This window comes from Phaethon lepturus, unplaced genomic scaffold (genome assembly GCF_000687285.1).
Source record: "Phaethon lepturus isolate BGI_N335 unplaced genomic scaffold, ASM68728v1 scaffold48673, whole genome shotgun sequence".
In the NCBI taxonomy this organism is placed as follows: domain Eukaryota; kingdom Metazoa; phylum Chordata; class Aves; order Phaethontiformes; family Phaethontidae; genus Phaethon; species Phaethon lepturus.
Genome location: NW_010532110.1, coordinates 407 through 12,193, shown reverse-complemented (window position 1 = coordinate 12,193; position 11,787 = coordinate 407). Strand labels below are relative to the sequence as shown.

Genomic DNA, 11,787 nt, shown 5'->3' with positions numbered 1-11,787 from the left:
TAATAATATATATGTGATAATATGGGCAACAGCAAAGCCACTTTCTTTTGTGGGTACAGGTGGCTAGGTCACCGAATAGCGATGTTCCTCTTTCTTTAGGTTGACTGTACAGCAAACTCAAACACCTGTAATAAGTATGGAGTCAGTGGATATCCCACGTTAAAAATTTTTCGAGATGGAGAAGAGGCGGGAACCTACGATGGGCCCAGGACAGCAGGTAAGAGCTTGTCAGCTAGCATCTGGCTTGCCAGTATGGTGCTGGTAGGCAGACCCACATATAATAGACTTGTGTCGGGGGTGTTACATGTGTTGAGGGATATAAAGAAGGTTCCCACCTACCTACACACACATACACACACACACCTCCCTTGCCCTTTCCAGAACTCTTTGTGCTGGCAGAGCCCCGGATGTTTAGTATCCCTTAAAGCTCTCTTTTAAAGGTGAAGGTTTCCACATTATCTTTAACTCCTAGTACCCTTGATGTCCAGTAGCTGGAAAATGCTAGAAGGTTGCTATGTGAACCTGGTGATAGCTTTCCAATTCACATCATATTTCTTGTATGGGAGAGGTGTATGGATTCTGCAGAAACAATTTTTTGTTTTAGGAAGCTTGAAGAATGTGTTGTGGAACTTTGTGTTGATCCCTTTAATCATTTAACTTTTCTTCTAAGATGGGATTGTCAGTCATCTCAAGAAACAGGCAGGACCTGCTTCAGTGGCTCTCAATTCTGTGGCTGATTTTGAGAAATTCATTGGTGATAAAGATGCTTCTGTGGTGGGTGAGTAGGTGCAGTGCAGCACTGAAATGAGTGGACACTTAGTGCTGAGAGATGTCTTGGGGAATATACTGTGAAAGGATAAGGAGCAGTATCACAAGCTGTAGCAAGAGAAATTCCAGCTGGACGTGAGGAAAAAACTTTTTCATAATGAGAACAGTAAAGCACTGGAACATGTGCCCAGAGGGATTTCGAAACATTCAGTCTGGGAGATTTTTCAAAACTCAGTTGGACAAAGCTCTGAGCAACCTGATCTGACTTTGAAGCTGGTCCTGCTTTGAGCAGGAGGTTGGACTCTATGACCTCTGAGGATTCCTTCCAACTCTTTCTTTTTTTCCCTGTGATTTTTTTTTTTAGTGTCTTTCAGACCTCCTGGAACCATAGCATGTCTTTTTTAAAGCTTGTTGCTCTTTTGTCTGGCTGACAACAGGTAGCTTTGGATTGCTAGAAAGTACATTTGGATGCTATCTCATGGTACTGGTAGGCTGTCAACATCATATGATTTGATCACAGTTTACAAGTGGCAATAGCAGCCTTCCTTTGTGCAGATCAGGTGCCATCTTACAAGTGTAACTGGATGAGTATTGATCAGCATTCCTAAACTTATTTCTGTTAAGTATCATTGGTAGTTGATATCACTAGTAGTGTCATGTGGTTAGAAATGGTATCTTAGTGCTCAGAGGACAACTGTCTTTTGGCTGAGTGACTAAGCTGGGCAGACTCTTGAGTAACTTTCTGCTGGTGGAAGGAGTGGAATACAGAAAGGTTCCAATAAAAATGGGAGAGAAGCTGTCAAAGATGAAGGCCTGAGCATGCATTGGCGTACTTGATTCAGAAGTGATCTTTCAGTGCATTGTAGAGATAAATTATGAGGGCTGCACAGTGACTGCTGCTGAGTTGGTTTGGGGTCACCATCTGTCTTTCTGCTGCAGGCTTCTTTGGAGATGCATCTGGTGATGCTTATTCAGAATTCATGAAAGCTGCCAACAACCTGAGAGATAACTACCGTTTTGCACATACCAGTGAGGACCAACTGGTGCAGAAGTATGAGGAAGATGGAGAGTAAGTTGTTTAATACAAGGATTTCTTGTTATTGAGACATCTGTAAAAAATTCATGGATTCCAGTTGTTTAGAAAGTGAATCATTAACATAGCTTAAGGTCTTGTTTCTTCCCCAGCTGCCAGTGGCATATCTTTTTTTATCTCTTTGGAGTTGAGATAGAAAGGTACAAGTGGTTGGAGGCTCTGGAGGGTTATTGTCTGCCTCTGGGTGGGAGGTGCCTCAACAGAGGTGTTTTGCTTCCCCATTGTTTTAGTGAGGTGTTTTTGTTTCTCATTGCAGCCTGTCTGAATAATGGAGAATGGTCTGACAGGTAGATCTAATGCAGTAGTGCCACCAAGAAACTAGACAGTCTTGCTGAAGCTATGAACTGTGAATGGGGATAGTCACTGGAGACTGTGTTCTTAACCTCAGCTATCTGCCATCCTTGGAAACCCAGGGATACTTTAAAGTAATTAATGCTTTCCCTCAGGGGTATAGTCTTATTCCGTCCTCCACGCCTGACAAACAAGTTTGAGGACAGCTCCATCAAGTACACAGAAGACAAAATCACCAGTGGAAAGATCAAGAAATTCCTCCAAGAGAACATGTGAGTGATTCCTCACCAGAGAACATGATAGACTGGCCCCAGTTGGATTTGGCCCTGACAACTTGTTTTCTGTAACTGGCATTGCTGCCATTTCGTGCTTAGTGTCCAAAAGAGCTGTCTGGCCTGCAGTGTCTCCTTTGGGGACCACCTTTTTTCTGGAAATCTTGTCATTTACTCTCCATATTCTAACAACCACACTTCTGCTTAAAAACTGAACTTCCTGAGAAGTATGCCAGGTTTGGCCTTATTCAGGTCAGCTACAGCCACTGACATGGCTGGAGATGAAGATTTAACTTAGAATAACATGACACATGAACGAGCAAAGCATTTCTTCCTTGGGTCTTATTGATTACTGGCATTTAACATTCTTGGGTGAGAAATGAGTGTGCTGCATCAAGCCCATTCCTGGGAGGTGATGGGTTCTGGGCCGTGAAACTGAAGCTGCTAATATCTGTCTCATTGATAGCTTTGGCATCTGCCCACACATGACTGAAGACAACAAAGACTTGATCCAGGGGAAGGACTTGTTGGTGGCATACTATGATGTGGACTATGAGAAGAATGCAAAGGGCTCCAACTACTGGCGCAACAGGTACACAGCGGCGGGGGTTAAATCAGCTTCTCTCACTTGTTCCCTGCATTGGGTGCTGTTCCATAGCTCAGTTTTACAAAGCTTCTCCTATTGTTCATATGTGAATTTTTCTCTCCAGGAAAGCTTCCAGCTGAGTTTCTAACTGGAACTATTGGGGTGGCTGCTGCCTGCAGAGCCCAAAGCATGCAATATGTGTATCCTTTGAAACCCCATCTGCTTGCTTTTGGACCTGTAGTCCTTAGACCTTAAACACAAACTTGTCTGGGATTCTATCCTTTGTATTCCCCAGTGCCTGAGACCCTGGTGGTCATGCTGACAGGTGTGGAGGATGAAACATTTTGCACAGGCCTCAATTCACAGTAGACACAGGCTTACTCCTCTGCTTCTCAACACCATCTCTATAGGACTTACCTATGCAGGATATGTGCCACTGAATTCCTTGTCCAGTGTGTACTTCAACTTGAACAGCGTTATGTCATGTGGAAGATAATGTTCCAAGGAATCATGTTTTAGGTTGTGTGGTTTTTGTTTGTTTTTTTTCCTCCAGAGTTATGATGATTGCAAAGAAGTTCTTGGATGCTGGCCACAAACTATCTTTTGCTGTTGCTAGTCGGAAAACCTTTGGCCATGAGCTTTCAGAGTTTGGTCTAGACAGCAGCGTGGGTGAGGCTCCGGTTGTTGCCATCAGAACCGCTAAAGGAGATAAATACGTCATGCAGGAAGAATTTTCGTAAGTTTTTGAACTTAACAGTGTTGCCTCTCACTTGATAGACTTGGGTCTGGTGGTCTGTGACCAGATTGTACTACTTTAGCTTGGAGGAAACAGGAAGGCTGGATGTTCCAGCCAGAAGAAATGATCGCTGTGTCAAAATGGTTCCTACACGTGTTTTTTCTGCCCTCTAGAGAGCTTGCAGCCCCTCCTGTTATAAAAACTAGAGAGTTTAATTGAAATATTTAAGTGTCTGGCTAGGAACTAACATGCATTAAAGGGCAGAGGAAATAGTTGTACCCTTCTTTTTGAGAAAAGAAACTTAAGTGTGTTGGAAGGCCTAAAACATAGAATGGGGTGTGCATCCAGCTTCTTGTCAAAACTCTTAAGGGCATCTTTGCACTTGTTGGGGTTCTTATAAGCCAGCCCCAGACTAGTGCTCTGGAAGATGCAGGTGGCATCTGTTCTGTGGGTGGAAGGAGCTTAAATCAGCCTTGAAAGTATTCCTCTCATCCTGTATGTGTGGTGATCGCTGTAAAACGTCACTTCACTTTCAGTCGTGATGGAAAGGCTCTGGAGAGATTCCTGCAAGATTACTTCGATGGAAACTTGAAAAAGTATCTGAAATCGGAGCCTGTCCCTGAAAGCAATGATGGCCCTGTGAAGGTGAGTGCTGTATCGAGCGTATGCAGCAGCTCCTGCCAGTGGATGAAGAGACACTGTTCAGCAGCAGCTTCTAGTCATATGCCAGTATCCCATGCTGCGAGTGCTGTGTTGTGGCATCTTGAGAAGCCTCTGCTGTGATAGATGGAAGAATAATTCACTCCCTCATATTGTAGTTTTGAGTCAAGGGAGAAATTCAGCTTGCAGTTTCAATGGAATTGCAGATTCCATTCTGTTCTCTCAGCATAGTAACTGCTGCTTGAGCACACCAGTGATGTGCTCTACAAGTGCAGGATCATCCAGACTTACAGGCATTATGCAAAGGGCTGCTGTCCTGGCTTGTGCTCCCTCGTGGCATAGCTTTCAAGTTGGTCATGACTGCACTATTTCTAATGAGTTCTGTGTTCATTTCATCACCGCTGGAGGTTGTATAACTCCTACCTTTCATCCCTCCCAGTAAATTCTGCCTGGAATGAAAGCATTCCATGGCCTGGCTTTATGATGAGGGCCTTGTAAGGGAGTGGAAATCATTGCTTGTTTATGTGTGGATGGCCTCAGCCAGTCTTGCTAAACTGATTCCTCAGCTTGGAACTTGCTGGCATTAAAAATAAATCATTTTTCCTACTCCTGTGAGGACACAAGATGCAAACCTCACTTGCAGGTAGAGCTGGTATCTTATGACAAGTTTCCACCTGCAAGTTCAGGATGTTACAGCTTGGTGAAGAGTTGCGTATTTGGTCATTTTGCTGCTTGGTGTTTAAGTGCAGCATGACTTACTGCTTACTGTGGGAGGGCCAGGTTTTCTTGGGCAGAGTGTATGGAGCATGTCATGTTACAGCCTCACTCTTGACTGAGAAAAAACTAACTTGTCCGATCAAACATTATCAGGTGGTGGTTGCTGAGAACTTTGATGAAATCGTTAATGCAGATGACAAAGATGTCCTGATAGAGTTTTATGCACCCTGGTGTGGCCATTGCAAGAATCTGGAGCCCAAATACAAAGAATTGGGGGAGAAGGTAGGTCTGGGATTCTGTTGCAGATGCAAACTAGAATTTTGCAGCGCTAAACAATTCTGCAGGTTCTGTCTGTCCAGCCTTTATGATAACAGAGCATAATTGTGCCTTCCTGAGGACTATGAGTTTTGGCATCTCCTGTGAATGCAAAGTTCATGAGCAGGATCTGGAGCATGGTAGCAACCACACTAGTAGGTTTAGCCTGCACCCTTTGCTGTGGCACATAAATATTCCCTGATTCAGTGACTAGCCTTAACTGGTGAAGTTCCTTTTTGGGTCTTTTCCCTCTACCTGACTATAGTTTTCCATCTCGTGAAGGATAACACTACCCTGCATACTTTCATGAGTGGAGTAAATAAATCTGTTCTCCCAGATTTGACCAGCATTTTGCTATTTGGCTGTCAGGCACCCCTCCTTCCTGAGCACTGCATATCCTCACAGCTCGCTTTCTAAGATGGAAGGTAAGCAGTTGCTCTGGACTAAGCATCCTCCAGAAGTTATACGAGACCAATTCAGCAGGTACTACTAGTAGATGTGTGCTGGTTACAGCTGGCCGAAGAGGGACTCTGTTCCCTGTGCCCCTGTACAGAAGAAAACAGCTCAGAAGAAATTTGCTCACCTTTTAGCATACTGTGTGCACTGTGCTCTGACATCAGTATCTTAGATGATGTTGACCAATGAGTTCCTGGTGTTAATTACTATGGATTGATTACTAATAAGCTCTTTCTACCCACAGCTCAGTAAAGACCCCAATATCATCATTGCCAAAATGGATGCTACAGCCAACGATGTGCCTTCTCCATATGAAGTCAGAGGGTAGGTCTTAACTGTTGTTACATCACCATGTCAGTGGGTGAGTTCAGGCTTCTGTCTCTGACCAGCAACCACAACAGAAGAGCTGAAAGAGTCTCATGGGGAGGATGGGTGGGGGCAATTGGTGTGCGATTGCTAGGCATTTGCTTACAGTGAAGAAATGAAGAGTGAATACAAAAGACATTCATCTGCCTTGCTTCTCTGGGATTCTGGTGTCCTGGCTATGCCTGGAGCCCTGACTTGCTGCTTTTGCATCTGCTGTGATTCTGTTCTTGGCAGCATAAAAACAATGCTGGGCTCGCTTTTCTGAAAACAGTTTAGCTAGCAAACTTGGACATATTTGAGCTCAGCCAACTCTGTGGACATGGCCAGGCTTTTGGAGGCCACACCTGCTGGCATAAGAGCTGCTGAAGCCATTACTGTGTTAAACCAGAGGAATGCAGGGCACAAGTCCCTTGGAGGGCTAGCCTGCTGGTCTGAAAAAAGCACATTAGGAGCTCGGATGTCTCTCCTTTCTCCACAGCTTCCCCACCATCTATTTTGCTCCAGCTGGCAAGAAGCAAAGTCCAAAGAAGTATGAGGTGAGTATTTTACTGCTCTCACTGCTTTGTAAAGAAGAGAAGTAGCATCCAGGTGTCTAAATAATGCCAAGCCTCTCTGGAGTTGCAGGTGGCACGCTGTCCCAGTAGTTACCCTGGGAACACACCTGGTGGTACCTGCTGGGAATGTTTGCATGTGTGCTGCAGACCCATGGGGGAGAGCTCTGCTTGCAGTCACTTTGGTCTGGCCTGGCACCTGAACTCCCCCTCCCAGCCAAGGGGAAGCCCACGGGGAGTACAGGCACTGCCTTACTGTCTTGTGCTTTCTGCAGGGTGGCAGAGAAGTGAGTGACTTCATTAGCTACTTGAAGCGGGAGGCAACCAACACTCCCGTGCTGCAGGAGGAAGATAAAACCAAGAAATCCAAGAAGAAGGTGAAGGAGGATTTGTAAAGTACCCACTCACCATCTTGTGAGGATGAGCTCTGTGTGAATTGGGGAAGCACTGGGCAGACTGGGGCCAGTTCTGGGTTGTGGAGAGCCAGTGACCATGTGGGCTGAGGGGACCCAGCTGCTGTATCTAGTTCTGTTTTAATTTCCTGCCGTCTCTTAGCTGCACTGTTGTGGGGCTCCCCAGACTGGTTTGTTTTGTGGTTTGGGAGGGGGTGGGAGGTAGGGTTATTTTCTAATTTTTTTTGTACATTTGGAGAAGTGAAACAATAAAATGACCCCCTTAAGACCAAGTGTCCCTGTCCAATGGAGACCTGTTGAACCTATCACCAGCATCCTGCTCTTTGTAGGCAGCAACTTCCTACTGCGAGTCTAGTTTCCTTCAGCAAACCTTTAGAAGTGTGTTTCTAGATCTTAACCTCAGCCTTTAGCCTGTTCTCCTTTGGCTAATGAGAGTCTGTCCAGACCGTAGTAGCAGCAACTGTCCCGATGTGCTGTGCTTCATTCAGGTGCTACACGTATGCAGATTTGGGCCTAGGGGATTCTATTCACAAATACTTCTGCTGTCTGTGTGCTGCCTTGGTGAGTTGAGAGGTATGCACTACATAATGTGACTGTTGGATCTAGACAAGTGCAGGCATACAGAGCAAAGGGCTTGTTCAGCAGCATATAAGCAGCAGCAATAAATGAGCTTTTAAGCTGGTGAAAAGTAGTCAAGTGTAGGGAGGAGTGCTACTAACTACATACTCTTATTGAAACAGGTGGGGCCAGTGCTGAGGGTGTTTCTCACAGCCAGTAGGCTTCTCTGCAGCTTGTGTGTGGCTAGGACAGTTAAGACCAGTTAATTACACTGAAGCTAATGAGATTTCAGTTGAGGACAGACATCTGAGGAAGGATTCCTAGTTTAACTGAGCAAACATGATTGACATGGGCCTTGCTTTCAGCAAGAGCTCTGCTTGGAAAGGTGGCCCAACCATGTGAGAGAGCAGCCAGTACCCAAAGGTTTAAGTAACATCTACCACTGGTGGCTCAGACCTCAGCAAAGGGTCTCTTGAGTGCCTGGCTCTGCCTCTCCTCTCCAGCCAAGGCCTCCTGCCCTCCAGCTGGCCCCAGGCAACACAGGGCAGCTGGAGCAGCTTGCTTCTAACAGCAGCCCAGCAGCTGTCCTGTGCAGTAGCCACACTTGAGCTGTGGGGCACTGACAGCAACAGGCACTCCTGAATCTTACCCTTAATCTAACACCCTTTCAGGGGTGTTTGCTCCACACTTCAGGGACAGTCCTGGCTAAGCAAGGGAAAAAGAATTGCAGCAGTGGTTTGCCTAGGAGCTTCCCGCTTCCTTCAAACTGTAGAATCAGGCTTTTGGTGTGAGACAGCTTCTGGTGTAGGTATTCACAGTGATTCTTCTGCTGGTAGCTAAGATAAGTCTGGAGGGGGGGGGGCGGAAATATATATATGGATCTGGGAGGGAGCCCAGTCCCTGCCCTGCATCCAGCCTCACCTTCTTTAAGTGGCTGTACTCATGCACAATTGTAGCTTCAAGTGCCTGAAACCCAAAAGAAGCGGATGAGAACCGGAGCATGGCTGTATCATGCCCCAAGTCTCTCACTTGTCTTGCATTCCCCTGTTTCTTGTTTCAACATCTTCATTTTGGCTCCCCGTTGAATGAAATTTCCAGCTCACATTACCAATGCGAGTGTGCAGATAGCGGTACTTGCTCAGTGTAGTCTGTACTAAATGCTGCCTCATGAGCTCTGCGCTGCTCCACTGAGTAGATGGTATGGTATTTCCTGCAGCAACCAGGAGAAGCTTGTTCAGCAGAGCAGAGGTCTTGCTCTCGGTGGGGCAGGGGGCTGGCAGTGCTACGTCATCTTGCCGAGGCCCTTGGCCTGAGGGGCAGCAAGCAGGCAGGGCTGTGACCCTGCTGTGCTCGGGGCCTGGCTTGTAGCCCTTTTGCTGCTGCAGTTGGTGAGGCTCAGCCCACCTGATGTTGTTGGGCTGGGCCAAATTACACTAAGCAAGGGAGCCCTGTGCAGTGAGTGCCAAGCTTTCTTGCTGCAGGTAATTCGGGATCTCTGCTAAGGAGTTGCTGCTAGCCTGGGACCTGGTATCTGGCAAGGAGCAGAAGATCATGAGGTAAAGCTCTTCTGGAACATGTCTCCTCCACCTCTGCCAGAACCTGTCCTGCCCCCGGGCTTGCTGGAAGGCCCCTTCCCCAAAGCCAAGCTTGCAGTCACATGGCTCTGACAGGCATAGAGCCCCTGGCCCACCAGGGAGATCCCAGGGGCCTTTCAGGGAGCCCTGGGGGATGGTGGTGTGCAAGGCCCAGGGGCTGCCCTGCCTAGACATGCAGCTGCAGCAGAGATGGCCCCAGGCCATGAGGCTGGGCAGTTCACCCAGGCTTGCACTGTCCCCATGTTTGCCTTGGCCCCTGGGCCAAAGCCTCCCTGCTTGCCAGGAGTCCTGTTCTGGGCCACCCACTTCCTCCCAGGGCAGCCTGGGGTCTGGTCCAGCTTTTGCTGCATGAGCTGGGAGGGCCATGCACCCTGTGGCTGTGTCCCTGGCAGCCCCTCACCTCTGTGGACAGAGAGGTACTCCTCTGGGCACGGAGCACTCTCCTCCCAGTCATTGCCTGCCTCCTCGCTCTCCTGGCTCTCCATCTCCCCAGCATGGCTGCTGGGGGATTAGAGGCCCAGCTTGCTGCTGGCCCCATGCTCCTGGGAGCCACATGTTAAGCATCTGTGGGCAGCTCCGGTGCCACTCTTGTGAGCCAGGATCGGACACCAGGGCCTGGGACCTCTTGCTGGCTCTTGGATCTGAGAAGTCCAGCAGTGCCAGGCACTTCCGAAAGACAAACTCATTCTGCCGCAGCCACTGCATCCCTCACTTTGTGTCAGTGCTCAGGCATGCTCTGTGCTTTGGGTTGTGCTGGGGGTCACAGCTGGGCCAGCCCCCCTGCCACTGCTGCACTGGACACAGGGGTGGCTGGGACACAAGTCAGGGGTAGAGTCCAGACCCCCTGGAGTGTTTGGGCTGGGGGGCAAAGGAGGACTTTGCTGGTAAAGAGGTGCAGAGAGGAAGAAGCCTGATACCTTTGGGAAGCAGCTACACTGATCTGGGCTCTCCCCACGCACACCCAGGGGCCTTCTGCTGCTGGAGCCCACAAGCACTTACCACACCCAGAAGGTTTCTGCCAGTGGCCTGAAGGGAGCCGTGCTCCAGGGGCTGCTGCAGAGGCACCAGGAAGGATGGGGCAGAGGGTCTGTGGTCCTGGCTCCTGGGGCATGAGAGACAGCGGAGACCAGAGACCAAGGCTGGGAAAAGTGTTGCCCAACAAGTGCCAGGGCAGCAGAGGGTGGGTCCAGTCTTGCCCAAAGGGTGCCAGGTACCTGGGCATGAATGCAGCAAGCCCGTGGCCAGACCCCAGCAGCAATCAAGCACTCCCAGACCCCGCTCCTCTCATTGCTGTTTGCCCCAGGGCCTCCACTCTACCTGCACTGCAGCAGGGCAGCCTGCTGTCGCTCCTGGGCCGTGTTCCCTGGCCAGTCCTCCTGCACCAGGCCTGCCACGGTCCCCTTCAGGCCATAGCAGCAGGCAGTGGGATCCAGCTCCGCAGCCTGGCGGGAGTGCAGCAGGGAGGGTGTACTGCAGTGCTCCCGCACCCAAGCAGGTGCCGCAGCTGGCACCCCTCACCTTCTCCAGTGCCACTGGCCTGCCCACTGGCATCCTCTCCAGCCACTGCAGGAGATCGTGCGTGCAATGTGGCCGCAGGGCCCGGGGCTGAACCAGGCTTTGAACAGAAGGCCTGGGGCTGGCTGTTGCAGGCCTGTGGTTCCTGTTCTCAAGGACATGGCAGGCAGAGCCCTTCCCTGGCAGGGTGGTCATGCCGGCCGTGATGCCTTTGCCTGTGGACATGTCAGGACAGAATGGCACCAGCCCCCAGGGACAATCACACCAGGTTCTGCTTTCCTCCTCCATCAGTTCTGGCACACAGCTCCCTGAGCCCCTGTACCCCAAGCCTGCCATGGCTGCCCCCCCAGCTGACAGGACAGGGACATTGTACAGCTCTCCCAGAGCTGCTTGTGCCTCCTGCTCACTGGTGCAGCCTGAGACTCCCAGACATGCGGAGCTGATGCCCACCAGGGACAATCACACCAGGTTCTGCTTTCCTCCTCCATCAGTTCTGGCACACAGCTCCCTGAGCCCCTGTACCCCAAGCCTGCCATGGCTGCCCCCCCAGCTGACAGGACAGGGACATTGTACAGCTCTCCCAGAGCTGCTTGTGCCTCCTGCTCACTGGTGCAGCCTGAGACTCCCAGACATGCGGAGCTGATGCCCAGCCGTGGTGAGCAGCTGCCATACCCCCTCACAGGGAGAGCAGGGGCCCTGCAGCCATCAAACCCCAGCCTGGCAGGGAGCGGAAGCTCAGCACCCACTGTCACTAAGGCCAGTGCCACCCTCGACACCCCACTGACCATAGCCAAGCATAGCCAGATCAACAACTGCTCTGCCGCAGGGCTCCTTCCAAGGACACACACTCCTGCAGCAGTGGGCAGCTGCTTTCCCAGGCACAGACTGTGATTTT

General features: G+C 49.6%; 1 protein-coding gene across 1 annotated transcript; it reads left to right on the top strand.

Moving 5' to 3' along the window:
* Window positions 1-99: 99 nt before the first annotated feature.
* Window positions 100-7,496, top strand: PDIA3 (protein disulfide isomerase family A, member 3; the record flags this gene model as incomplete). Its single annotated transcript, XM_010284744.1, has 11 exons — window positions 100-217; window positions 671-778; window positions 1,708-1,837; window positions 2,308-2,424; window positions 2,891-3,016; window positions 3,564-3,746; window positions 4,283-4,391; window positions 5,277-5,405; window positions 6,139-6,218; window positions 6,739-6,796; window positions 7,087-7,496. Coding segments are annotated over 11 exons (1,278 nt in total), but the record flags the coding sequence as incomplete, so codon positions are not given.
* Window positions 7,497-11,787: the final 4,291 nt, after the last annotated feature.